Here is a 27,644-nt window from a genome sequence, read left to right as displayed (position 1 = left end):
GTTCACAAACTCGCCCGGTTTTATCTCCATTAGATCCAGCCTGCCCTCTTCAGCCGCAGGCAAGGGTCTGTCATAAATAGAACCACGGTTAAAGGATACCGAGCACAGATTCCAGAAGAGTTCATGGCCGCATACGATGAAGCTCTTCGGCAAACCCACCTCCAATGCCACCACCACTACCACCAAACACCAGGGACTCAGGCCAATCCGTTGGATCTGGCTACTTGGCCGCCCAGGCTTCACTTGCAGCATAGTATTGGCTCTATAGGCCCGTGTCTAGACCATCTTGGCTCTCTCGCAGGCGCAAGGGGACAATAGACTTTCTTGTCGCCGTCGAGTGTCCCGCGGGGACATTGGCAGCGCTCGATAATTCTCCTGCTAGAATGGGAACTCAAACTGCCCTGGGCAGACGACAGGTACGTAGCAGATGCCTTTCTGCATCAACACTGCTGCTTGGCACATTGAAGTCCCCTCAGCCCTGCATCAGTTTGCCCAGGGTCGCCCGGGTCTCAGAGGAAGAGCACGTACTCTATTCTTGGTAGATGCCGGGTATAATACAAAGGGAATTAGAAAAGTAGCGTCTTGAATCCTTCCCCCTCCATCCCTCAAACCCCGAACTCGCCGCCCGTTCGTTTCTTTTAATTGAGAGACGGACGGAGGCCGGGGCAAGTGGCCGCCGTGTCGTGCCGCGTCTGTCGTCTGGTCATCCCAACACTCCTCAATGCTCTCATGTTGTAGTCTTTCTTCGGTATGTACCGATAATATCCTCCAGAACGCCGTTTGTCGTTGTGCTCTGCCGTCGACGGGGTTTGCAGTGTTTGTTGTTCCCATCTTTTATCCCAACTCTCAGCTCACTTGTAGCCGGCGGCGGGTTCCGAGCATCGAGGCGTGTGCTCGTTTATCCCATCATGCATCTCTCCTGTCTGCCATCCCGCCTCACACACATTCGCCTGGACCATCAGACGGTTCACGCCGCAACATCCTCCTCGTCGAGGGGTTCAACCCTGACGAGAATTTCCTCCAAAAGCCCCTCCAAAAATGTGCCCACATCCCTTCCCATACCCACAGGCTCCGCCTTATCATAGTGGTCAATCTCCTTGCATACATGAGCGAGCTTATATACGAGCTTCCGCAGTTTCTCGTGAGCCGCCTCCGCTCTCTGTTGCTTGGGAGTCACCTGATTCATGGCGGCAGGGCTAGACGAGCCATGTTGAGGCCGGAAAGCCTGCTGCAATCTAATTTGTCTCCTCTTTAGCGCCTCTTCGAGCGCAGGGAAGATGACATCGTTGAGGGCGTCGAGCTCCCCATTCGGGTTAGATGGCGCAGGCGGAGGGAACGCAGAAGGAGCTGCCGGTTCTGGTGTGGGAGTTTGCGTCTTGGAAGGCAGCGCATGCGCCTTGGGTGGAGGAGCCGGCGCTTGTCCAGAAGGCTGGCGATATTGTTGCCCATTAGGCGGTTGGCTCGGTATCCTGACCGGTGCCTGCTGCGGTTGCGGGCTTCCGCGGTATGGTGGGATCTCTGGGAGAGTAATGGGTGTGATCTTGTTGTTAGGTCGGGGTCCGTGAGGCGGGGGTCGCGGCGTCGTCTCCTGGGTCTGTAATTCCGCCGGCTGGATTACTGGGCCCAGACTTAGTAGGCCCATGTCTCTCTGCAACTGGGCCTGCAGTTCACGGTCGTAATCCGGAGACTGACTGACTGGGACGGCAGGTGGAATGAGCCGGGAAACGGGCCGCGGCGTCTCTGGGCCTCTCTGCATTTTGTCTGGCGATACGGGAAGAGGTACTTTGACCGGCGACTGGGGTGCGTTTGCCGGCACCGGTTTCCGTTGCGGCGATGCCTGGCGAGACGTCCCCGTATTGGCGCTTGCCGCCTTGAGGGTATCCGAGGCTACGGCGAGATCACGACCGAAGTCACGAACCTTGGTAGGGCTGTTGTCTCTTGACCGCTCGCCGTAGTCATCCGTGTTCTCCATAGACCTGGCGGCTCTAGCGTTGGTGGCTGATTCGTCCAGGGCGCCGAGCCCAGGGCGAGGAACAACACCTCCACGGTCTCCCACAAGCCTTACGGTACCAAAGTCCCACATGTCCTCGTCAACCTGCTGACGTTCGTAATACTCTTCACCGCCTTGGTCGCTCTCCTCATCGTCTCCCTTGTGCGTCGCGGCCCACCGGGAGTGTCGTTCGATCAACTCGGTAAGGTAGCTCGTCTTCTTCGCGCGGCGTATAAAGGGATGCTTCAGTAAGTCTTTCGCCGTAGGCCGGTCCTTCGGGTCGCGTTGCAGACACGCCTCGATGAAGTCCTTGAACGCCTTTGTAAAGTTTCCCTCGAGGCGCGGTGGCGGGTTCTTGGGAATCAGAAACAGCACCTTCATGGGGTGGATGTCGGCATAGGGTGGTTCGCCATTGGCAAGCTCCAGCGCAGTAATGCCGAGCGACCAGACATCTGCCTTGTGGTCGTAGCCCGACTGTTTAATAACCTCGGGCGCCATCCAGAAAGGGGTGCCGACAAAGGTGTTCTTTTTGGTCATGGTAGCAGAGAGCTGTCCGGAGACGCCAAAATCGGCAAGCTTGACCTGACCATTGGAGCTCAGGAGAACGTTCGCAGCTGGCGGTGTTAGCTTTCTGTAATGGAGAAGAAGCATCCTTTGCAGCGCGTTCTAGACTCACCTTTGACGTCACGATGCAGCTTCTTGTCCGAGTGCAGATAGTCGAGGCCGAGCAGTAGTTCGCGAATAATAATGGCAATGTAGTCCTCTCCTATCAAGCCCGGCTTCATCAGGTCTGCGCAGCTCCCTCCAGAGCAGAACTCCATGACAATCCATAGCTCGGCCCCCTTGGCGTAGGAGCCGTAGTATTTCGTGACGTAAGGCGACTGCAGCTCGGACAGGATGGCTATCTCCTGGATGATGTCTTCGACCTCGTCTTCGGCGCTTTCGATGTCGATGATCTTGATAGCGACGGCATGGCCGGTGCGCTTGTCGACTCTACACGAAGAGCGGTCAGTTACTGCAATCAGGCCAATGTGCGGGCTCCTCTGCCGCGTGGAACTGTCGCTTACCCCTTGTAAACCTTGCCAAAGCTTCCTCCGCCTAGGAAATCTGCGTGTTAGTGAAAGTCATCAGGGGTGTAGGGGGGCGGCGCATACCGATGCAGTACTCCTTCGTGTAGAGCAGCTCAGGGTCAAGCGCCTCATTGCCCTCCTCGATACCCCTATCGCGGTCCCCCATGTTTGCGGTCTACACAAGGCGCTGAGCCGGGCTAGACGCAGTCCCGTAGGTTGCGCGACTGAAGAGAGGGGGGATGTGTCGTTGAGAAAGCGATACGGGTGCAGTGGCAGTATCGCGGGGTTGCAAGGCAATGGAGAGAGACTCGTCGGCCACGTACGATCGCTGTGGTGGTTCGTGGGTGCCGCTGCGGCGGTTCGTCCCTCGTGTCGCCAGGGAGGGGTCGCTTGGGAGGTCGAATGCAGGGCGAGAAACTCTCTTTCGTCGGGGTTTGGACTTTGGACGAGAGAGTGTGATCAAGGACGACGCTGAAGAGGGGATCCCGGACTTGCGGTCGAGCGAAGCGGGAAGAGGCGGTGGGGGACGACGGACGGATGCGGCTATCGTCGAGCTGGAAAGAGTATGCCGACAGAGGGTCACAGGGTCCGTCACGATGTCGGGGACACCAGAAGAAAGAAGCGACCTGGAAGACAAAAGTTAGCCGGGTGCTAACGTGTGTTGGCTGGGCCTAACGGTGATTAGCTCCCAAGGGGGCGGCGGCGGTCGTACGTCGTGCGTGTCGTTGCTTGCCTCTTGTCTCTGACTCTTGTCTCTCCTTTTCTTCAAGGCGGCGGAGGAATGAAATATTCAAAACCGAATTCCGGATTGCAGTGCCGGTGAGACACTGTAAGCGGGCCGCTGTGATTCGCGTTCCTTACGAGTCGGGTGCGCGTGGATGCTTAGACGTCAATGCCCAATTAGAGGAATGCCCGTTAGCAAAACAACAAAAACAGACGGAGCGCAACGGAGCTCCTGGGTAAGATGAGGTTCCAAGGCCCAAGGACGGGGAGCGAAAAGAAAAAGAAAAAAAAAGAAAGCGTCGCGGGGTGCAATTGGCTCGTCTGTTGGCAAAATGGCACGAGGGCCGTCTGTGTCGGTTTGCTTTGCGCGAGTTCGGGTTGCACGTTGCGATTTGAGATGAGCTGCTGCTGCGCCTTGGCCTGAAGATCTGGGGAAGGTAACGCAGACTAGAGGGACTTGGGAAGAAGGGCGATGGACTGAGTACACGAGGCAGAGTGTGGGGTAAAGATAGACCAGACCAGTCCGGACGAGATGGCACAAAGAAGGGGGCGGCGGCGTGGCGGGTGTTGTCGTCCTCGTGTCTGCCCGAGTTGTTTCGGGAGTCGACTTTGTGCCTGGTCCAACGCCCGATTGAAAGCAAATTCGGTGTTGCGACTTTCCCTCGTGAGTCCTAGCTCCAAACCATGAATGGGAGAGAGGAAGGGAGAACCGGGTGTGATATGCGACTCCATTGGACCTTCCCACCCATTGTTTATGCCATATTAACCTTGAATCGGTAGCCGAGGGGTCGGTTCACCAGCAACCACTCCTGTTGATGTCGGCTCTCCCCCTCATCGAAACCTGCCCCCCTTCACAGGTTCTTCCCCTCTGTCGCTGTCGGGGCCTCGTGTATTTGGGGTCCTTGTCCAGTAACATGCCGACGACCCCCAGCAGTCAAAACAATCGATATCATAAGCGAACGCGCACAGACCACTCTGCGCTTATCAAATGCTTTGCACCTCCCAAAAGTGTTCGCTCGTTCTCTTACGTCAGGATCGGGCATTCTCACTCACCTCGTGCCAGGCAGAATTGATTGACCAAGAACTTTCTCTTAGTCCTTATTCGCCAAACATCTCCCATCCAATCACTCATGCGCAATCTCATCGGCAGTGACACGTCCCCGTCCAGGAACCCGTCTGCAATGCCCAACTGATTGGTCCCGCGACGCGCCACCAACCAAAAGGAAGCTAGCCTGCCTGCCGTGAAACGCCCATATCTCTCAGCTAAAGTCATCGTCTTTTGCGTCTGTGGTCCGTGGTCAACGGAATTTCCGGACATGGGCTTCAGACCCCTGGGAAGTAAGAAGAGTCGGGGCCAAGGCAACATGGACGACTGCCTCAGCCGGCACCGCTGTTATTCACGTCTCACGAAACAACCACCGCCTTCCCGTGTCGAACTGTCTCAGTCTGCCACGTCTATTGATGCAGTAATCATCTACCCTAGCTGGCCGTCTGAGGCACCATGCCCGCTCATCGGCCCTTTCTGCCCTGTCTTCGGCAAACTGCATCCTTGCCTGCCCTTGCCATCGTCAAGCCGATGCCGTCACCCTGTCATGGTCATGGTATGCGTGAGAGAGAAGCCCAAACGAAGGAAAACTGAAAACCAATGGGAAAAGCGTCCTCCCGCCTGTCCTGTCCCGAATCTATTGGCCATGCCCCCTGGCCTTGTTGAAATGCATCTTGTCCCCAAATGAGGTGTCTTCTCAGCCTCCACTCGCTGTCGCCGCAGGCAGGCCGAATCCCAACTGTACTCATCGAGTCTAATCCTCGATGAACTCAATCATAACCGTTCCCTGTTTGAGCCCGGCCTCCAAGATGGTCTTTTCCAGCTCTTCCGTCAAGTCTTGACCCTGCGGCATGCGCTTCAGCTCAAACTCGATGCCGTCCTTGCCCTCCAGCGGCTCGGCCTTGAGCCACTCGTAGATGCGCCTGACCGAGTCGTCCAAGTTGAACCGCCGGATGACACGTCCCGTAGGGTGACGGAACTGTATCCGCGTCGTCGTCGCCGGATTGTTCTCGGGCTCCGTGTGCGGCTTGTCGCCGGCAATCTTGGCCCAGATGCTCTGCGACGCAGCTGGCTCTGCTGTAGGGGTGACGCCGCCTGCCGCCTCGCCCTTGGGAGACTCCGACTTGGTGAGCGCATCAGGGTCGACCACGCTCGACGTGGGCTTGGAGCTGCTGCCGCCGTTGGACGCCGCAAGACTGTTCTGCAACGCCATCTCCAGCATCTCCTCCTCAGTCATCCGGTCAACGTCGACCGTCTTGGGGCGTGGTGCTGCCTGGTCCACCACGGGGTTCTTGCTGTTGGCCGCCAAGCTGTAGCGGTCCAGAAACTCGGCCAGCTGGGCGTGGAAATCGGAGGCGCTGGGGAACGGCCGTCCGCTCCACACCTTGACCTGCTCTCCTGTCCTCGGGTCGATGATGGCAACATGAGGGTAGTTGTCGGGGTTCTCGTGTCCGCTGCCATGGAAGTAGAAGTTGATGTACTGCTGCGCCGACATGGCGCTCCTGTCGTACTGGAGGAAGATGAAGCTCTCCTCCAGCAGCTGGCGAATCGCCGCATCCTTCCAGATGTCCCGGTTCAGAGCCTGGCAGTTGAAGTCGCTCATGTCCTGGAGGTTGACCAGGATCCACTTCTTCTCGTCCTTGCCCTCCTGCCTCGCCTCGTCCCAGTCCAGTCTAGACATGATGTCGTAGGGAGGTCGGAACAGTTCTGCGAGTCGCTGGGCGCGGGTGCCGCCCTCGTTCGAGGCTGGCTGAGCCGGTTGCGCGGGAGTCGGGCTGTCATCGTCCCAAATCGACAAGTTGTGGTTGAAGGGATTCCTAGAGCCACCTGGATACGTTTCATATCAGCACTGGGAGCCGCTTCACGACCGGACCTGGCACATACCTCGAGCAGCTCTGGCCGCTTCTCTCTGCCTCATCTGCGCCCGGATAATAGTATCCATGTCCATACCATCATCACCTTCGTAGCCTCCAACCAGCGTTTCCGTAGTTCTTGCGATGGGCGACCTGACGTCGTCCTGGCCACCACCGAAACCGCCACCACTACCACCGCCGCCACCTGCAGGGCCACCTCCATACAGCTCCTCCTGTAGTCTCTTGGCCATGGCGGCGTCTTCTTCCTCCTGCGCACTTCGGGCGATAGCCGCCACCTGAGCATTAGCCGCGACGTCAGAGTCGTCTTGTCCGAAGTTATCGTCCATGTCGTCCACCGTCATTGCGGTATCGCCATCATCATCGCTGTCAATGTGGATGACCCCGCGGTCGTCTTGCCGTCCGACGTTGGGTCGAGTGCTCGCGGGCACCGGGGGCGCTGTCGATGAGGTGGCGGCGGGTACCGAGTTAAAGCTGTTCTGGATGTCGGGGCTCTCGAAGAAAAGCTGAATGGCCTGTTCAAGGTTGTTGTTGGCCATCTCCAGGAAGCCACGTGCGGCCTCTGGGCTGGCAGCCGTGATGGCGACGAAGTTGGAGATATCCTCGTCCATGATGAGAGTTCGCGCTTGCCGAAAGCTGGGAGATTTCTCGGGTGAAGTATGCGTGGGGTCGTAGAATGTTCCGTCGCAGTAGGTGGGAGAATGAAGCTTGGGAGAGGATGGTTGAGGCTAATTTCCCGGGTGGCGGTCAGAAAGATCCGTGAATGCAGAAAGGGCTCTGGAAGTCGATGGCACCTCTCTCTCCTCTGCCCCACCTTGGACCGAAAGTGCTGAAGTCTGGTGCGGGATGCAGGGCGAGGGGTAGTTGCAAGCGTGTTTGTGGTTTGTGTGGTGGTCTGAGTCTAAGCGTCCCGTCGACAGAAAAGCAACAAAGGGTAAAATCCAAATCCAGAAGGAATTCAATAGCTTCAGTCGCGGCCTGTCGTTGGGAAAGAATAAGCTTGGTTGGTTTGCGCCGCCACTGATCTGAGAGGGACGGGGTGGTGTTTGCGGGCTTGTCCCGGCGCGAAACAGGTGCAGGTGCAGGGCTGCTATCGACCTTGTGCCATAATGAAGGCGCCAGTTGTGTGACGCAACCGCCCGTCGGGCCTCGGACCTCCAGCTTGTCTCGGGAAGATGGCGGAATGTTGATGCGATAAGGTCATTTGCTGCGCCACGGCCACAGAGGTTCTCGATCCAAGCCGTGGCTGGTGTTCTGCCGGAGCCCACTCAGCCAGTTAGGGAATCTTCATCCAAGTTCCGCCGTATCTAGGTGCTTGAACCGCAAACTATACAACTCATATACGGTGAAAGTAATTTTAGAAGAAAATGAAAATTACGTCTCCGTATTCCACTTATGGAAGCCTTGTCTATGTCATCGCTATCCCACAGATTCCTTAGGCTACCAGCCATGCCTTAGCTCTACTCAATGCAGACAAGAACCAGAACGAATCTTCCACCGGGCGCCAGACCATCGCTCTCCTCCGTTTGGAGGAAGACACATTGTTAACGTCCCGCGACCAGCGCAGGGAAAGGTACCTTTCACTGTTTAACGCAGTGAACTATACAAGAGCTCACGGTCCATCGCGCACAGATACTGCAGTGTGGGAGCATTGATTAAACGACAAATATGGCTGTTCTTGCCTATTATGGATTAAGCACTTGCAAGGGAGAAAATAGAGATCAGAATACAAGTATTGGGTGTGGGCTAACAGCAAGAGACTAGGTTGTGGTCCTGTTTCGGGTGACCAAGAATGCTCTGCAAACTCAATATTCACTTGTACACCGGCTTTGGCAAGAGATGATCTTGTCGACGGATTCTTGATTTACTGATGATCTGGGTAATAACGTTTAGTCCATGTTTCAGACCCTTCTTTCTTTTTTTCTGTAGGAGACAAAACACTATTCTCTTCGCCTTTCCGCATCCCACATCTGTCCAAATATTAACTCTTCTTCAATCAACCCGCAAGGTGTCTAAATGGGAAGCTCGTCGACTGAAAGATGCGAATCCGTAACTAAGAGGCAACGCGTGGAGAAAGGTTCAGTCATTAAATGAATAAGTTCTATATAAAGAGAAGCTCTCAGCCACCGTTCAAATTGCATATATTACACAATCTTCCCGCATACAGAGATCGATATGCCCGCTACAGTTTACTGCGGCTCTCCTTAACATCACGTCATGAGAGCCTTTCCTCCCATTCACTAAACTTGTGTATTACAGAACATCATAATGGTCTCATTGCCGTTATTTCTATCTTTACTATCGAAGAGTGTCAACATAGTGAACGGAAATCATCCCCCGTTTCTTACCCGAAATCATTCCTAGAGGCTACTAAAGATCTGCCCCAATGAGAATGGTGACACCAACCCCTGACAGCAACATCATCGGGGACATTCATTTTCTGCCGTGTCTTTAGTGAAGATCTGGTAAAGACTCTAAACTCGAGGAGAATTTGAAAAGACACCGGCGCAACGATATGAAAGTTGCTGGGCTTCGACGAGGAATTTGGTGGCAATGTAGGCCCGGAACATGGAATCACAATCAAGATATGAGTAACAGATATATGAGCAACCCACACAACTGCAAGGTACCTTCAAGCAATGAAATTTGTAAAGAGCAAAATTCTAAGGGGGTATCACAACCCCATGAGCCGATTCGTCGATATCGTCGCCGTCGCCTATACCAATATCCTCCGAGCCAACAACCCCCCAGTTTCCCCTTCATCCACTCCCTACTTCTCCAGCTCCCCAAGTACATCCTTGAGGTGCTTCTGCACCTCCAAAGACCTCTCCGCTGCGAGGGCCGTCTTCACCATGTTGACGAACCCCTTCTTCTCGTCCGTTGTCGGCGCTGAACCAAATACGCCACGGTTCAACGCCTTAAAAACACCGCCAATAGCAAGGGCCCGCATGTTGCGCTGGGCCTCAGTTCCGTTGTCGATGGACTCGGGGTCCAGGCTCTGAAGGTACGCCAGGGCAACCTCCTTGGTCTCGGTCGTGGAGGGATTCTCAGCAGCCTCCATCAGATCTTTGACGCACTCGTACCAGACCTCACGCTTGATGCCCTCGAACTTCTGGTGGGCAAGATACGTTTTCAGCAGCTCAAAAACCTTCTTCAGGACAGCGCTGGGGTTCTCCCTCATCTGAGCACGATTGTAGCCCCTCGCGATGGCCTCGATACTGTTGACAGCCGCTTTGCGAGTCGCATCCCCTGAGCTATCGACATCCATCCTATCCTCGTCAACAAAGTCGTCGAGCGGACCGCTGACGACGGTGGCGATGGTGTCAAGCAAGTCTACGTCCTCGCGCTGCTCGGCAAACTGCCAGAAGGCCTTGAAGGCGTGGGGACGGTAGTCCTCGTTGTTGCGCTTCGCCTCGCGAATGGCTATCTTCTGCTGTTGCGCACCAATGGCCGAGTCGTTTTCCCAGAGAGCCTGGCCCTTGCCGACGAACTGCGGGAAAGACTCTAGGAGCCTCTCCTTGCCAGGGAAGGTTTTTAATGCGAGTCCTTTATCCATGACGGGCCAGATCTGCTTCAGATTCGTCTCGGACATCTGACCGCCAGTGGCATCACTGGAGGCGACTACGGCCTTGACCATGCTGGCGATAGTGAAGCAGGCGGTGTGCTGTAGGTTCCATCTCGGCGCCTCGAGGCCCTTCTTGATGAAGCCCACGATCTCGGGGACGTAGCGTGCGACAGTGCGGGAGCTGCCACCGTGCTGGTTCCACACTTCATCGAAACACTTGCGGGTATACTCGTCGGTATCATGCATGCCCATGTACGTGAATGGGACGAACTTGGTAGCCAGCGCATTGAAGTGATCAGGAGCGAGCTTTGAAACACTAAGGACGACGTCGGACACCTTTGCGCGGCGGGCCTCGTCTTCGCTGTTAAAATAAAACTCCGTGAACTTGTCGACCAGCCTCTCCTTGGCCGCATCGGGAACGATGCGCATGAGATAACCTACGGCCTTGGCGTAGCCCTTGCTGACCTCGTCGTTGCGGTCGAGAGACTGCTTCTCCATCAACTGCATGAATCGGGACGACACGGGCTTGAAGTCGACAGCGTGGCGCATAACAAGATCACCAATGAGTCTGGCGCAGGCAATCTTGGTCGGCATGCCGATGGCCGTCTTAATGATCTCCTCGAGTTTGGGTGCAAGCTGTTTCATACCATCGGCGTCTAGTTGTCTAAGACAGTTGTCGATAGCCTCTGAGATTGGCGACTGGTTGACCCATTGAGCCCTGATCTTGTCAATCTGGTCACGCGAGTCTTCGCTGACCTTCTGGTAAGCGTAGTTGATCTGTTCCGGCTCGATGGTGCTGTGTAGGCCCAGCAGCGGAGGGATAAAGTCTACAATGAAGGGCTTCAGGTTAGGTCCGCCCTTCTTGGTGATGTCGATGATGGTCTTGAGAGAAAACATCTTGACGTCTTCGACGCCGCTCTCGAGGCCGCTGGGGGAGAGAAGGAACCGAAGGGCCTGCTTCAGCATAGCCTGAGCCGACGACGAGGCGCCGCCCTCCTCGAGTTGGCGGACAATGGTATTGGTCAGGCCCATGCATAGCTTCAGCGCAGCCTCTCTGACGGATCCCTTGACGTCATCCAGAACCTTGAGCGCGGCGGTCCAGATCTCGGCATAGTACTTCTCATACTTGTTGAACGGCTGGCCTGAGATGAGGTCGGAGATAGCGCCACAGCTGGCCTGGCGCACGCGCCATTCCTTGCCAAGGATGTTCTTGAGCAGATCCTGCATGATGGCGTCAAAGTGCTCACTGATGGTCTCGTTCGGGTTCTTGACCAAAGCCTTCCAGATGTCGTCCATGGAGCGCTGCACGTTGCTGTTCGGGTCGAAGCGGTAACGGAATAGCTTCGGGTACAGCTTGGGGTCGACCTCTGACTCGGAGAGGATGTTGCTGAGGCCGAAACGACCAAATGCGGATCGAGTCGACCAAGTGGCAGCGTTTGTTGCTAGAGACATGAACTTGTAAACCAGGCTCTGATCACCAACCTCGTTCGCCAGGCTAACAATGTCCTTGTATGAGGTAACAGACTTGCCCTCGCCTGTGGGCAGAGCACCGGGCTCAAATAGCTCAGTCTCCTCCTCGACCTTGATCTGCGTACTGTTGCCAGTGAATGCGGAGACGAGATCCTTGACGAGGTCCTGCTTCAGCTCTTCATCTCCCTTCTCATATACCAAAGACAGACCGCGGGAAGCAGTCTCCTGAACCAATTCGTCTCTCGCACTCAGAAGCCTCATAAAAGCAGCCTGAGCCTCACGAAGTCGAGACTGGACCTCCTCAAGATGGCCGCAGTACTGGACGACGCAGAAGAGCCAGATACCGGAAGCTTTGAGTAGTGAAGGCTTGGTGGTCTTGCAGTCCCTGAAGATTTTGTCGAGAACAGCGGTGATTCTCTTGCTTCGCTTGGTCTTCTTCCAAGGGCCATCGGTGCTATCGATGTTCATGGACAACTTGACAAAGTCAGATTCCCAGCAAGCAATCGCTGCAGTGATGGCCTCGCCAACGGTGAACTGGATCTCGGTCTCCTTCCTGGTATGAACAGCGAAGAGACCGCGCAAAACGTTGTCGATGCCTGATGTCTTGCTCGAGGGGTATAACAGGCCGTCTTCGGGGGTTGGCTCCTCGTTGGGCTCGTTGAACGCAAGTGCCAGACGACCAAGCGCGAAGATGGCTTTGTCGCTTCCGGCGGCTGCCTTCTCGGTGAGTCTCTCGATCACGTAATCCGCCGTCAAGTTATTAACGTTATCCGGGATGTACTGCGAAAGACCGGCGGTCCAAAGCTCTGCATAGCAGTCGAGAATCGCATCTTCCAACGCCGGGCGCTGGTGGGACTTGTCCATGAGCAGCTTAGGAGGCAAGTGAACATCGCTCGGGATGGGTAGACCGTAATACACAGCCCTAGAGAAGATGTGGCCGAATGCCTGCAGCGATCCTTCAACGGCGTTGGCAGCAGCACCATAAGAGTTCTCCCATCCGTAAATCATGACCTTCAGATCTCGCAAGAACTTTTGAATGTTTTCGTTCCTCGTCTGATGTGGGACTGCCTCCGGAATCGCCAAGTCCGCCTTGTTAAGGGGGTGAGGAAGCAGAATTCCAACCGCCTGAGCGGCAGCGGCACGGATGTGTCTGTTATTGGCGGTCGTGCATTTCTGCAAGAGATAGGCGGAACCGGCAACGTAGTTAATGGTACTGGCGGGCGCAAGCGAGGCAACGTCGACCATGTGCTTGAGACAGTTCTCGACGATGCGGTCAGTGCCGTCCATGCCTTTCAGGCGGACTCCGTCGAAACAGATCTTGATGAAGAGGCCGATATGCTCTTGGTCAACAGAGCGGAGGTAGGCTCTTATCTGGTCCCGCGTCTTGATATCATTGCGCACCCGAGTATCAAGCTGCTCGGCCCAACCGGGTGCGAGGGGAAAGTCGGGCAGTGCCGCGATGAACAACGCTCTCTTAACATACTGTGCTGCGACGGGGTATGCAAACACCTTGTCGCCCTCGAAGTTCTGCATCGTTCTTCTGTCGTCGAACTCGAGCTTCGGCGGCGTCGAGTTGCTCCACTCGGTACTGGTAACGTCGTCGGTGATCTTGTCGCAGAAAAAATAGGTCATCAGCGAGATCCAGTTCGGCATCGTGTGCGCCTCGCTGTCACGGTACGTCCACGGGTCCAATCCCTTGCGGCCCTCCTCAATGACCTCCGTGCGCTCACCCTGACGACCAGCAATCGCCAGGATGTCGATCCATCTACCCCTCTCATCCCAGGATGCGACAGTCTGGTTTGCCCACTTGACGGCCGAGAATCTCGCGCTCCGCACGGCAGGGTTATCCTCGGGCAGGTTCATGTAGTGCAGGAGAAGAGAGATCAGACTAATCATCCCGCTGCCACGCCCATCGCCGCTGACCGTCTTGGGATCGAAGCTCCTAGTCAGTCCTGACAGCGAACCCTCAATGGCAGACACCGCTTCTGCGCTGGGATCCTCGGATAGAGACCTGAAAAGCCAGCCGACAAGATGAAGCTTATCTTGTACGCTAGAAGGACTGCCTGCGCCAAGGACACCGAGAAGGTCGTATGCCATCGCACGAAGCTTCTCCTCGTCTGCTGACAATGTGCGTGAAATGGGCCAGCCTTGCTCTTCAACGTAAGTGCGCATCTTGTCGATGAGTTTGGGTCCAATAGTAAAAGGGGCTTGAGATGGCCCGATCGTCGCCGTCCAGTTAAGGAAGTAGAATAGTGCCTTGTGGAGTCTTGTGCGCTCGAGACCGCTAGCTGCTTGAAGATGAGCCGGGGCGATGGATGTCGTCTCTGTGCCAAAGTCGAGAGTGACCACAGACATGATGTTATCTTGCATGGTGGTGGCCAGCTTTGACTTTGACAGGAGAGGCAGGATTCTGATGCGGTGAGGCGCAGGAAGTCGGGCGTGTGCATTATACAACTCCTCGATGATTGACGCCTTCTCAAAGTCGATGGTCATTCTCTTGAGAATATCCTCTCCGGCTTGTGAAACTTGATAGTCGGGGTTGGCCGCTGCAGACAGAGCGGGCAGCAGCCTCTCTTCGTCCTTGAACGCGCCGCTGGCCAACAACTGCGCAATCTTCCGTCGTAAATCCTGCATTTTTTGGAACGCTGGCGCGGTGTCGCGCTGCTCGGGCTTCAGAAAGTCCAAGTCCGCGGACAGGAGGGCTGGGTTCAACCTCTCAAAATCTTGACGGGTGGGCTCCGCGCCGCCGGGGATTCGCAGGAGAAGCACCTTGCCAAGCCACTTGGCGACGAAGAGTGCGTCAGCGTCATCAGAAAGACCGCTTGTTTCTCTAAAAGCAACGTCTTCTTCACTGCCGCGGGAGGGAATCTGTATGTCCGGGATGATCTTCAAGAGGACATTGAACATGGATGCTTGCGTGGGACCCTGCTTCTGCGAAGAGATGCCCTTGGCCACTTTGGGGAAAAGAAGGCGTCTGTCATAGTCTTCCAGTCGTAGAATGCTGTGTTGGATGAATGAAATGTCCAGCACCCGAAGGATTGATGAGTCGGCCTCCCGGTACTGGTCAATGAGCTTCTCAACGGGGAGAATGATGCTATCGCCACTGTCAGTACACCCGGAAAGAGACCTGCGGGACACAGGGACCGCCATACCTCGGGTGGACAATCAAGCCCTTTAATTTTCCGGCAAATTGAATGACCTGGAATGATGTTAGCCTCATGAAAGTCGGGAAAATCAAAAGACAGGGGGCCTCTCACCTCGTTGCGGACCGATGCATAGTCACTCGTCGCCTTCAGCAATAGGGCACAGAGGTACTTTGTGAGCAGCTCGTTCAGCTTGTCCTCCTTGTTCGCGGCTTGGAGGATGCGAATCTGGACGTTCCCTACGAGCCGCTTCTCCTTCGCCTCGGGGGATTCGCCCGACATCTTGAACAAGCTATCGCGACTTCGAATGTGTGTTGATAGATGGTTGTGATGTCGGAGAGGGAGATGCGGAGGTACATGTAAATGTACCTGACGTGTTGTATCCGCACGAAAGTCGACGTTGCTCCCGGCTGCCTGAGCTGATTAAGCTGCGTGTCCGAGAGGTTCCAGAAAATGCCCACAGAAAAAGCATGGGTCGGTCACACTCGCTGTCGTGTGTCACACTCACCCGCCACAGTGTGGCCAAGCTCCGAAACCGGTTTAGCGACAGGCGTCGGATATCGTTTGCGTTTCTCCGAAACAACCTCGCCTCGTCGAGACGGGAAGACCTCCGCTGAGAGACGTGTCGATAAAGGTTGGCTCTAATATTGGTGTTTCTGATTGTTTTTTTTCCCCCGAAATATTCGACCATTGTGATGCAAAGTTTGGTAGGGGAAGGGAGATGAGTAGATAGAGAAATAAGAAAGAGAAAACGGCTGAGACGTTATCGGAGGGGAATAGCCCCAAGCATTCTCAAGGCGAGTGCCAGCCAACCCTACCGCATCATTATCACTTCTGGTGAGAGCTCTAGCTGTGTTGGGGTATTGCCCGTCTTATTCGGACGATAATTTTTGTTTACTGGATGTGATCGCAGCATTACTTTAGGCGGGTGCTATCATCTTCTTGGGTGGCACCCGCCTCGTGATTCTGCCGCTTGATAACTCGTTATGTGTGGCGATGGTTTGCATAGGTGAGAGCATACAATCGGAGGTTGGTAATCATTGCTCATTCCAGACCTTTGTGGATGCAGATGTAATCACATTGACTCATCGATTATATCCCACTGGGCTAAAGCGAGTCTTGAAGGGTTGGCAGATTATTATATGCCAATTACAAAACAAAAACGTGAGACTTACACTCTATAAATGAAATTACATACAATACACAACTACAAAATGAGTTTGAAATGTCGCTCAAATTCACTACTGAAAGAAGTGGCTGCACCTTGCCGTCAACAGACTTAGAGAAAGCTTGTGCAATTCAAACCTTTGACACCCGTGAACAGTTTTTGGAGGCAGGTGATTTCTTTGAAATATGAATGCGGACACATCTTGTACGCTTGCTGACATGAGCATGCATCACAGTGTAGAGGCTTGGATGGCATCAGTTCAAGGTGGAAGATCAATAGCATAAGACCAACCTTTTTCCAGCATCATCTTACGTAAGGATATCTACTGCTGGTCTTCCTTGGACCCAATACAACATGTGTAAGAACTGCATAGTTACGTGATTCTAGCCTGGGAGTATCGAATTGTGAGCTTTCAGTAGACGAAATGGAACACGTTCAAACCCAACGTCAGAGTTCATGGGGATTCATGCTTGTTGGTGGTGGAATGAAGCAAATCCCTATCGTGTTCTTGGTCGATGACCGAGAGCGGCAGGCACCCAATAACCAGCACGTTCGATGTAGGGCTCATGAACATTTTTCGGTCGTGACCCGCCCATTCGCACCGTCTAAGAGTCTCTTCCGGTAGCGCCCTGGTAGAGGGACTTCTGTTCAAGCCGAGATCTCGGCGTCTACTCCGGGCAGAACATCGTCGTGAGACTACGCGGCGACTCGAAAAGAAGAACCAGGCACCAACAACAGCATTTGAAAAGTCGTCAGAATGACTCCTACTGCTGTAGACCATTATTAAGCAGCGCATACACCTTAACTTACTGCGCGATATCACACCTTTGTTCCAGCTATCTGTCCCAATTGTCAGCGCCTTAGATTTGTGTATCGTGACGACCAAGCTGGCTGCAGCGAGTTACGTCTGATAATCCCCAACATCCCAACTCGGCCCAGTCTAGAAGGTACTGCCGCAAGGCTCTACCATTTTCTTTGAGCCGCCAAAACCCAGAGGAGTCTCGCAACATGCCGAGACCTCTCCGTCACCTCCTCGCTGTCCCGCCGCGATAAAAACCATCACACCTCTTCAGACGAAACCCGCCCACCATCAAGCTTGCAAACCTTGACGAACAAGTCGCAGCCCCACACGAGACGAAACTCACCACAGTGGTCACAGCCCGTCAGTTCGTCCAGCCCTCCGACATATCCCCATCGCCAACTACCTCGGAAGACACGATGGGCGCCAGGAGAGGCTCCCCTGGCACCCTTTGATGCCCGTACTCTACCTCTGGCAGAAGTTTCAAGGGCCACCTCGAAAGTGATATCGTCTGCTCACAACCTTCTCGAGAGGTAGCGTAGACACGACTAGTTGCCCGTCCTCAAACTCTTACTCGGTATCCCACAGCACGACGATGCCGTTGTCGAGTCGCCCCCTTGGCACAACTGTCAAACTTGTTTTCACGAAACCATCCCCTTTTTCCCGATGAGTTCTTCCAGAGCCCCGCCGCGAATGACACCCAACCGACGCCTCGATTGACTTCCACCCGGCATGTCAATTAATGGGCGCACACACACACACACATACACAAACCATCTCGGAGATTGAACAGGCTCACATGCATGACACATGCCATCGCTCCAGAGTATCTCCGTCCCAGCGGATGGTCCGACGAATCGAGGCACCGTCGCAACAGGAACCGGACCCCCTTGCCATCCGGACGAGGGTGCCGGCGTCCAACCTATCCCAAGTGGGAAGCTCGCAATGCCGGCCCAATTGCGGCAACGCGTTGGTCTCGGGGAAGAATCAGTCCGTCACGCACGGTGCCTGTCCCGAGGAGACAGCAAGCTTACCGCCGAGCAATAACACCCTCGGCGCGCCAACAGTTGTACAGCTTCTCCCGCCCGACGTCCAACCGAGTCGCTAACCCAGGCGGCCCCGAGAGAGGAGGGTGATGCCCACGCCGGGACATCGAGTTCAGCTTCGGAGACATCTCATTGGCGGTCGTGGCAGAACTTAACCTCGATCTCTGATCCTACTATCCCGCCATCTCCCCCCCCCCCCCCCCCCCCCCCCTCGGCACTTACATTAGCTTCACACGATAAACTTTCGCTGCATGCACCACCACGACAGCCCCTCGAGGCGCTACTTGCGACCGTAAAGGGGCAGAGCGTCCCATCATGTAGGGGAGAAGAGACGGGGAAAAGAAAAGAAAGGGAGGGGAGTACGCCGCTGTCTGATACGCTTCAGGATTCCATGTTCAGTAATTAGTCACATTGTTCATATTCAGTCAAATAAAAAGGAGGATATGGACAGATTCAAGGTTTTTTTTGTATTTATTACGCTTATTTGGTTATGTTTTGTGTTAGTCTTATCACCTTTCTGGGTGTACTGACAGAGACCGGCAGGGCTCTGTTTTCCCGACAGTATCCAGGGTGCCTTTTCAAAGTTTGAGTGTTCAGCCCTCCAGGCTGCCATCCCGAATCGGACTTAACCTTGCCCTGAGGCAGATGGAAGGCCTGCAGATATCTCTTGGTCTGCGGCTAGCGTTAGTCTTCTGTCTGCCGGCGGCGAGACCTAGAAGATGTGACGGCGAAGCTCTTATCTTGGGCGAGCCAAACATGCCAGGCTACCTACGCCATATTAGTTGAGGAGGCAGTGAACAAGCTTCAAATAAGTGCACGCTGGGGACACGATTCAAATAAACGAAGTCGCCATTTGAACTTTGATGTAAGTTGCGTAGTTACCAGTTCTCCCGATGACGATATGTTAGGCGGGTCCAACAAGCAATCAATTGCCCAGATGTAAGCAGTACGGGAATCCGATCGACTATTGACATCGGGGCGGCATTGTAGCCTCAAGCAGACCCGCTGTCCTTGGTCAAGCCATCAAGCCACGGACTCTCGAGGCCATATCAAGCCCTATTGCGGTGCAACTGAGCCTCAGAGATGTCCGCACACCCGCAGTGAAATCAAATGCATCGCATGTACGTAATGATTCGGACCCATTTGAGGGAGAAAAACAAAAGTACGACCAGGTTCTGCCCAAGATTTGGAGACATGAGTCAAGGGCAGAGGTTGTCGCTCGCTATACGTACGCCCTGGTACATAAAGCAATAAACTATCACCTGCTGATATAAACGAAAACAGCTGTCAGATATAGACCAGAGTGTAAAATGAATGTCAAGGTCGCCAACGCCCAAAAGACATATCCGCTTGCAGTGAGCAAAATCCCGGCTGTTTTGATCGTGACTTCCGAAGGGTCACTCTCTGATTGCCATATTGGTCAGCTTAAGTGTAGTTGCATAGTGCATGGATGCCAAGGACAAACGCTGATTAGGTTTTGGATCGTGAATACGCGCAGAGCTTGGACGACTGCGATTGACGAACGCTAAAGTTCGCAACACAGCGGAGCTGCGTCGAACAGCAGAAGAGAGCAGTGGACAGGGGTGTTGTCGATCAATGTGGTTGTTCCCCGAGTGTGGCTGCTGCTCGAGGGCCCTGCGTCCAGATTCGGGCGAGTCTTAAACCAAGATTGGTCTCCTAGGTTTGGGTTTATAAAAAACTATTGAGACCGAGACGTAACTTAAGGCAGGGGAGCTTTGCTTCCTTGCGGGAATTGCGGCCCCTCTCCATTAGACGACAGCTCGGCTTGAAGCCCGGATGCCTCCTGGAAGAGCTTCCAAAAGCGCCTGTTGGCTTGTCAAAAGTGGCCTGAGTTGAGCTGAAAATGACTGAGATGCGGCCCAAGCTGCTGTTCAACCCACCCGAACCTGTCTGTCAGTGAGTGGGCGCGCAGGATGCGGTTCCGCTATGGACGTCCGAATCAAGGAAGTCGTGCATATGCGAACATTGTGGGATTGCAAAAGACCCTCAGTGATTCGTCACGACGATATGTGATTGAGACATATTGAACCTTGCTAGCTCCTTGAGCTACTAAAAACACGGGTCACTGCGCTGAGACGGCCGAGCCAGCAACCGTCTTGCACTTGGGCTAGCATCGAGGCTAATGTAGCCAGTGGACATGATGCACATGAATGGACATTCCTTTCGTGGCCCATGAATTCCGGATATGTGTGGTGTTGCATGCCGCGTTGACAGGGACGAATGCCAGCGAGCCATTTTCAGAAACTTCCGCGAAGCTCATTACTGAGAATTTCGGCCGAAGAGTTGTTCACTTGGTGGCATTGCATGGGGAATATCATAAGAACTTCCTGGACCATATGTCCGTGCGCAGGATTGCAAGTTGTTAGTAGTGGCACGGGATCGTTCGGTGAGGAAAGGCGAGTTCGTAAAGCGCGGAAGCGGAGATTGCCGGCGGGAACTGCATTATGCTTTGACCTAGATCGAGAAGGAAAGTAACCATAGACACCCAGTTCATTGCCGATATCGATGGATACTATCCATCATAATCTGCAGAGTATGAGGAAAAGCCCAAGCCAGCATGCCGACTCGACAAGAGGGGAATAAGGTCTTGAAAGGGGGAGTCAATGATTATTTGGACTCACCGTTTACGTACCGTGGGCATGAATTAACTCGCCAATCCGGTTCCCAGAAGTCAGGGCTCGCTTGGGAGCGGCCAGACCACATGGTGGGCAACCTGTCCAACCACTCAGAAGGAAGGGAGAGAATCAGAGATCTCAATTTTTCCCACACCTCGATCCACGGTAGCAGTGGGAATTCTCCTTCCTGCGGCCACCCCCCCACCACCCTGGTCTGATGATTTCACCTTTTATAAAATAAAAAAAGAGAAAAAAAAAGAGGGTGTCAAGCTTGCGGATTCACCCAATGAGCCAGTACTAACGCGCGACAACGATCCGGGGGTTTGCGGTCATGCGAGTCGTGCCTAACTCAGTAAAGGTGTGAACATTCTCGGGACCACCAAGCAGACGAAAGTCAGAAATAGGTGAGAATAACCAGTTCGCCTGGCATTGTTCTTGCGCAATTGGGCGAGCTTGAATTCTCCTGAGCTAGCTGGCTGGCTGCCGAGTCGAGTTAGAGGATCACCCGCTGGGCGCCGCTCGGGCATTCAGCCGACAGGGTACTGCGTAAAGATGGGCAGCGGAGGCGGCAAGTACAGATGGGTAAGTACAACAAATCCCGAGGCTTCGGCTCAGTGGTGGTGAAGCCGGCTGGACCGTCAAGTGCAACAAGGTACGCGTCCCCTGGCTGTCAAAGGGCCAGCGTGTTATCCAGACGCGAAAACCACTTTAACCGCATCTCGTAAAGGAGGGGCCGGAACTGGTCAGCCCTGGCTGACAGGGTTTTTGGTAGGTGACCCACGGCTTTGGCGCGTCCTTGGACTGGACTGGAGAGCAAGAAAATCAACGGACGACCGATGGTGCTGCCAACGCCACCCATGAGCCAGGGGTGACCTGTAAAGGGGGAGGAGAGCATGGGCGCAAGGGAGCTGCAACATCGACGTCGGCGTTGACCATCAGCGAAACGAGGGTTGCGACGAGGCAAGGGAGCCATGACTTGTCGATAAGGAAACGACTAAAGTCCCTTTGACGTGTCTTTTGCGTGGCCAAGGCTGGCCGGTCGGTCTCAAGGACGTTGACTATCGGCCCCGGGTTCTCCGGTCACGGCCCTAACGGCAACAATGATACTGGGAATTAGGCGCGCGTTGAGCTGGTAGGATACTTCTAAAGATACGTAAGTGCATGTGTCGAGGCCGTTCTCCAAGGGGTGTAGAAGATGCACCGAGAACCTGAGAGAGGGAGGAGACGGGGTGCGCGTGAGTTTGCTCGCATGGGCACGGACAGAAGCTTGAAATATCGGTAGCGGCCAGCAAACAGACAGCACGAACGAGGGCTGTCCATGAGCGACAGTAGAACTGACACTGTTGAACTGTTTCGAAACGTTGGGGGTGCACACAATCAGCTAGCAAAGGCGAGAGTCGACAAACAGCTGCAGCAAAGGTTAATGGCACGACACGTCACACGGATGACCCTTCTTCACTTGCCTCGCGCAATAAACTCCCACGAGGCTCTTAACAATGAGTTCGCGTCCGATTGGAAACATCTGTTAGGGGGGTAAGCTCGGCCAATGGGTGCCTTTCGGAGTCCACGAGGGTTTCGCGTGGTGGAGGAGGCCAGTTGGCGGAAAAAAGGAATGAGAACGAGGTCGTGTTTCAAACACGGCTGGCTTGGTAATGACATTTATGCCCGCCATCCCATCATGTATGCCCGCCTGGCGGCTCATCAGCGGAGAGACGTGCGAGCGTGAAAGGGTCCGAACAACAAGCAGCATATGGAATGATAGTTGGCTGGCACATTCTTAGTGGGCATCGCCAGGTCGACGACGATGCTTGTGCCGAGCTGGATGCGGCGAGGATGGTGAATCCATCTTGCATGGGAGTACTTCGGAAAAGCAAGCAGCAGAGGAGGGTATGATTTGTGTTGATTGAGGCTTATGTGCGCTTATTGAGCTTGACGGGTGGCGGCAAGGGGTAGGGTCCGAGGTGGAGGACGGAGGTGGTTAAGGTGAGATGAAGATGATGACCATGGTCTCGGATGACCGATGCTTACCCACGGGTGTCTGTTCAGAGTCCGTCGAACGTTTTTCTGACGAAGACCTCGATGGGACAGATGCGTTGCCGGTGTTGTCGTCGCATTTGATTACTGGTCCTTAGCAGGCATCGTCGTAACCATGTCGTGGTATTTTCGATTTACAAGGCGGCGGCAGCAGCAGCAGCACATGACGGGAGAAGGCACCAAGGCCATCGGGGATAAGACGGCACCCAGCTGCATGTCGACAGAGAGCCATCTCCAGTCCCTGAACAGGGGCCCCTTGTCTCCGTTCCTCTGCCGTGACGCCATTTCGCGTCGAGATCGGTACGTATCGGGTTTCCTGCTGGAAGCACCCCTCCAGCTCAGGCAGGCAGGGCCAGGCGTCGGCGGCGTAGGGCAGCTACGTCTTCTACTTAGCGTGTCTCTCCCGCCCCCGAATGATCTGCCCGAAGGATTGGCCCTACCCTTTCTTGAGGTACGGGTCGTTCTGAGGACAGGTTTGCGTGTAGAGATGCATTGCAGGCACCCGCATCTTGCCAGCTCGAGGCTTTGCGAACACGCTCGCCGAGAAGAGTGTGTGACAGATCAACAAAGTAGGCAGGTAGGTACCTTGGCATTTCGAGTCGTGGTGCATCTGCGGAGAGGTGCAGAAGCCATGGGGTCGAAAGATGGAGCTTCGAAGAGAGCAACAACAAGGTTTTCAAGGCAGACGGGGGGGGGGGGACGTAAGGCCAGGAGCCGGGATGCCTTACCTGTCAGGGCAAGTCCACCTCAGTCCGGGTCCTTGTCGGTGCGCACAGCCCCTCCGTCATCCGCCGTCCGTCGTGCCGGACATTGCTCACATGAACGAACCTAGGCGTTAGCAGCTACCTGCCTGGTGCACGTAGTCTGTCTCTCTGTCCTGTCCCTATCATTCGTTCTTGCCAGGGTCGACGGAGCACGCTCCATTTCACCAATTGGGCATGAACGGAAAAGGAATAGGTAAGGGCGGACGGGCAGGGGATTTGGAAAGCACCAGAAGGGTTCCTTCCTGCCCATTACCATGTATGCTATGTACTTGGGCAATCTCGACGAAAGGGAAAGGCAAGGAGGACACATGTCTGTCTGTCACCTGCTTCTTTCCCTCCTTCCTTCTTACCCCATGAATTGGAGTAGGCATTTGCCGCAAAATTCAACCTCCAATCGCGCGGTGCCTCTCGGGTTCTTTCCATTCCTGCCCACACCTCCTTTCTGACTCCCTCTGCCCCTCCCATTTGCTCGTCTGCCGATCTGTCTCGAAGCCACGATGGAGGGATGCCCCAGGCCATTCACCTCATTCAGAGAACCGACTGGTTCCCGTGGTGGACGGCAAGAGATCGAGTGGGGGAGAAAATCGAATATCAAAGAATAAAATAACATCGACAAAAAGTCAAAAATCAAAAAGAGAAACTGTGTGTTCCCGAGTAATGGATGCATCCGTCCCGTATCTGGGGTGCACGTACCTGACGAGCGAGCTTGCTGGCGCCAGTCCGCCTGTTGCCGGCGTCCCTTTGAAGCTGACGTCCCTTGTTCTGAGAGGTTTCGTTTCGTTGGCTGGTGCAGCCACGGCTCTCGTCCAGCTCAACGCACGGCATCAGCACCGACGCCGGGTCCACCCAATCCAGTGCCCCAATCGAGGACCTGCGACCCCATTGCATTCCAGTCCCCATCCGCTGCGTCGACAACTCTGTTTTTGATCTCTGCCTGGATTGGCCTTGCGCGCTACGGGACAGGTACCTTGCCCACCTACTTTGTACCTGCTATACATAAGTACAACACTTGCTTGATGTCAGCAACCTAGTATACACGTAGTAAAGCGTTCAGCGAGAGGTAAGGCAGGTACTACAGTACGTAAGGAAACAGGCTAACTTTCTCCACCCGAAGAGAAGTCGACCCCGTCAAACATGGAAAGCGGAGAGACAATAAACGAATAAGTAAAACTAAAGGAGTACTTGCTCGTCCCTAGTTCATCCAGGTACTGTGTACCCTGCTACCATGGCACTCGCGAGAGTTTGCAAAGACCGCACATACGGTTCCTGCAGCACCAGCATCAACAGATCCTCACGAGGATAGGAAGGTACCTCCCTACCGGTGTGTGTGTGTGTATGTGTGCGTGCCTGCCTCGTCCCATCATCAGTCTCCGATCTTGGGTTCCTCCTTCCACGCCCAAACACTACCTTACCTCACCACAGCAGCGCAGCAGCGCACACACACACACAATACATTCACCCCTCCCTACCTTAGCTAGAGTTCAGGTCGCGCCCTTTCCTTCCCTTCCCCTCCGCCAAAAAACCCACATTCTACCTTAGGTACTGTGAGTGCGTGCGTGCGTGTGCGTGTGTGTACCTTTCCCCATCACTAGAGGGAATCCGACCTGCCTCACTCTCTGTTCTTTTCCCACTACTTTTCCCTCCTCCTTTCCCACCTAACCCCCCTCCGCTCTTGTCCACATCGCTTCTTCTCTTTCTTCCTCCTTTCTTTAGAGTTGCACCTCTCTCTGCCCCTTCTGCTGCTGTCCATCTGTCTCGTCTGCTCTGCTCTGCGTTGCGCTGCGAGTTTTTTTTTGGCCTCCAAAACGAAGCATCCTTTCTAGCGGTTGTCTCGGTTGCTGCGAAAAAAAAAAAAGACACAAGTCGTGCTTCTTGCTGCTGCTTGTTTTCGCTGCCGTGTTTTTCGACCTCACGTCACCACTGACAGAGCGAAATCCCCACGGCCCTCACCACCTGCGGAAAAAAAAATCTCTGCGCGCAACTTCCTTGTCGCTTTTCCCTCCCACGTCGTTTAACCCCCTCCTAAATTCTTCCCTCAACACGAAAACATCCTTCGTAATTCTTCCCCCCTTCTCCCACCCTCACCCTCCTTACGAGTCGCACGACGGTTTTTCTTCCTGGTCACCCGGAAAAAGAGTCTTTTTCGTTGGCGCCCAAAAGTAAGTCATCAATATCCCCCTTTCTATTTGTCCTCTTCCACCTCCTCGTCGCCTCGTCGCAGTCGCAGTCATCACAGTCGCATATCCTGGGCTCGTGTCCGACCGCCCAGCCTTCGGCATCTTCGGCAATTCTCTGTCATGGACCCCGACGCCGCCGCCTACTTCGAATGGACGACCGGAACTATGGGTGGTGGTAGCGGTGGTAGCGGTCATCGGAGAAAAGATGGAATTGCGGTTCTGGGCGCATCGCGCAACCCCTCCATGCATCGTGGATCATCCCGGGTCATGGACGTCGATCTCCAACCAAATGCCGAAGCTATTCAGTCTCGATGTCTCCGGTACCAAATCGTCGCCATCGGCCGCTAGCTGAAGCGCAGCATGCCTTCATTCCTATCAGCACTCGACGACGACCACGCTTGGATCCCCGCACCCGTCGCATCCGCAAGCTTCGTCTTACCTCGCCTGCATCGCCGTCCCGTACAGCTCCTTTTAGTACCACGAAAGAGGCCAGTCGCAGGCAATATATCTGGGACTTGGGGCATGACATTGCGGCAATGATGTACCAACGCAAAACTACAATGCCTTGTCGGATCCTGTTCCATGCCGGAGAAGACTACCGAGGTTAGGGCAGCGCAGTGGATCAGACCGAAGTGGTACCCAGTGAAGCGGTATCAAACACCACTGCGTCGACGTGAGATGCGTGGCTCTAGTCATGTGGAAGCACCTGGGTCGAACAAGTCTCGCCTCTACTACGGATGTACATCCTAATTGGGGCGGGATGCGGCGGCTGGTTCACATGATGCTCGGTCCGTAGCGACTTTGTGACGACTATCATGATCGTTTTCTATGGTCACTCTGCTTCACACCATGACGGTCGCGGCTCCTATCCGAAGGAAGACCAGGATGCGATTAAATCGCCCCAGGAGCTGGTTATACGAGGATGGCTGCAAACATCACAACATCGAGCTCTGCCACTAGTTCGGCTGCCCGCAGCCACGCCCAACATCTAACCAGCTTTCCGGCCATAATCTTCGAACACATTCGACAATACGACTGCGACTACGACTGCGGCTTGAGGCGTGCCGGTGCACTGCATTATAAACCTGCGATACTGACAGCTCTCTTAGGTCCAATCATTTCGGATTCTTCCTTTGACCCTTTTCGGATCGGTGAAAGTTGACTTTGGCCACGGCGCAAATATTGGAGACCTAAAAGTCGAATTCGAAGCATCGCTCAGTTTCTCGAGTCGGCGGCTGTAGCATTTCTTGCACCAATACCCCGCGACATCTCCATCTTTCGTTCTTACGACGGGGCGTGCAGGCGTCAGAGAGAATCGACTTTTCCACCAGAGTGCTTTTCGGTGTCTCGGTTTTGTCTTTGAATACAGGATTTTCTGTTTCGATTTCCAAGACCAACAAATCTTATTTCAAGCTGGGACAGTTGAGTTCCGACTTTGTTTAAACAGTCCACGAATATTCGAACGGTATGTTAGCCTCCCTATGGTACAATGGCGAGCAATCTGACATGTTGCCAGTTTCAACCGTGAAAATGGACGGCATCAACCCTTACAACCCTGCCCAGGGCAACGGAGCCCCCCTGCCAACGCTAACGGCGACGGCTTCGGCACCCCCGTCTCTGGCGGCATGCCCTTCCCCGGCAACAATGGTTCCGGAGAGATCCCGGGCGGCGTGCAGGCCCCTATCCAGCAGGACGCGAATAAGAACACCCTCTGGTAAGTGACGGCGCAAGGCTTGGTGACTAAGGCCGATGGTCTGACGAATTGCAGGATGGGCGAGCTCGAGCCCTGGATGGACGAGAACTTCATCAAGGGAGTTTTCCTCACCGCCACTGGGGAGCCTGTCAACGTTAAGGTCATCCGTGACAAGACGTCTGGCAACGCCGGATACTGCTTCGTCGAGTTCACCTCCTCCGAGGCTGCTAGCAAGGCTCTGACCTTGAACGGCTCTCCCGTTCCTAACTCCAACCGTGCCTTCAAGCTCAACTGGGCTTCTGGCGGCGGCATCAACGACCGACGTGACGACCGTGGTCCCGAGTACTCGATCTTCGTCGGCGACCTCGGCCCGAGGTCAACGAATACGTTCTCGTGTCTCTCTTCCAGGCGCGATTCCCCTCTTGCAAGTCTGCTAAGATCATGACGGAT

At 54.6% G+C, this 27,644-nt stretch overlaps 6 protein-coding genes across 6 annotated transcripts; 3 read left to right on the top strand and 3 right to left on the bottom strand.

Annotated features, from left to right (window-relative positions):
* Window positions 1-967: 967 nt before the first annotated feature.
* On the bottom strand, window positions 968-3,226 carry ColSpa_00733 (serine/threonine-protein kinase svkA; the record flags this gene model as incomplete). Its single annotated transcript, XM_049266945.1, has 4 exons — window positions 968-2,604; window positions 2,667-2,983; window positions 3,058-3,097; window positions 3,145-3,226. The coding sequence occupies 4 exons, from the start codon at window positions 3,224-3,226 to the stop codon at window positions 968-970; spliced, it is 2,076 nt and encodes a 691-aa protein (XP_049122902.1).
* A 2,356-nt stretch (window positions 3,227-5,582) lies between these two features.
* ColSpa_00732 (UDP-galactose transporter) lies at window positions 5,583-7,310 on the bottom strand (the record flags this gene model as incomplete). The annotated part of the gene is made up of 2 exons (XM_049266944.1): window positions 5,583-6,655; window positions 6,713-7,310. 2 exons carry the CDS (start codon window positions 7,308-7,310, stop codon window positions 5,583-5,585), a joined length of 1,671 nt encoding a protein of 556 aa, XP_049122901.1.
* Window positions 7,311-9,469: 2,159 nt separating this feature from the next.
* ColSpa_00731 (proteasome component ECM29) lies at window positions 9,470-15,159 on the bottom strand (the record flags this gene model as incomplete). The annotated part of the gene is made up of 3 exons (XM_049266943.1): window positions 9,470-14,837; window positions 14,887-14,933; window positions 14,992-15,159. The coding sequence occupies 3 exons, from the start codon at window positions 15,157-15,159 to the stop codon at window positions 9,470-9,472; spliced, it is 5,583 nt and encodes a 1,860-aa protein (XP_049122900.1).
* Window positions 15,160-22,675: 7,516 nt separating this feature from the next.
* On the top strand, window positions 22,676-22,931 carry ColSpa_00730 (uncharacterized protein; the record flags this gene model as incomplete). The annotated part of the gene is made up of 2 exons (XM_049266942.1): window positions 22,676-22,860; window positions 22,898-22,931. 2 exons carry the CDS (start codon window positions 22,676-22,678, stop codon window positions 22,929-22,931), a joined length of 219 nt encoding a protein of 72 aa, XP_049122899.1.
* A 2,690-nt stretch (window positions 22,932-25,621) lies between these two features.
* ColSpa_00729 (uncharacterized protein) lies at window positions 25,622-25,849 on the top strand (the record flags this gene model as incomplete). The annotated part of the gene is made up of 1 exon (XM_049266941.1): window positions 25,622-25,849. The coding sequence occupies one exon, from the start codon at window positions 25,622-25,624 to the stop codon at window positions 25,847-25,849; it is 228 nt and encodes a 75-aa protein (XP_049122898.1).
* Window positions 25,850-27,126: 1,277 nt separating this feature from the next.
* Window positions 27,127-27,639, top strand: ColSpa_00728 (putative RNA-binding protein1; the record flags this gene model as incomplete). The annotated part of the gene is made up of 2 exons (XM_049266940.1): window positions 27,127-27,215; window positions 27,270-27,639. The coding sequence occupies 2 exons, from the start codon at window positions 27,127-27,129 to the stop codon at window positions 27,637-27,639; spliced, it is 459 nt and encodes a 152-aa protein (XP_049122897.1).
* Window positions 27,640-27,644: the final 5 nt, after the last annotated feature.

The sequence above is a fragment of the Colletotrichum spaethianum genome (assembly GCF_022836535.1).
Source record: "Colletotrichum spaethianum MAFF 239500 DNA, contig01, whole genome shotgun sequence".
Taxonomy (NCBI): Eukaryota; Fungi; Ascomycota; class Sordariomycetes; order Glomerellales; family Glomerellaceae; genus Colletotrichum; species Colletotrichum spaethianum.
This window is presented reverse-complemented; position numbering and strand designations above follow the sequence as displayed.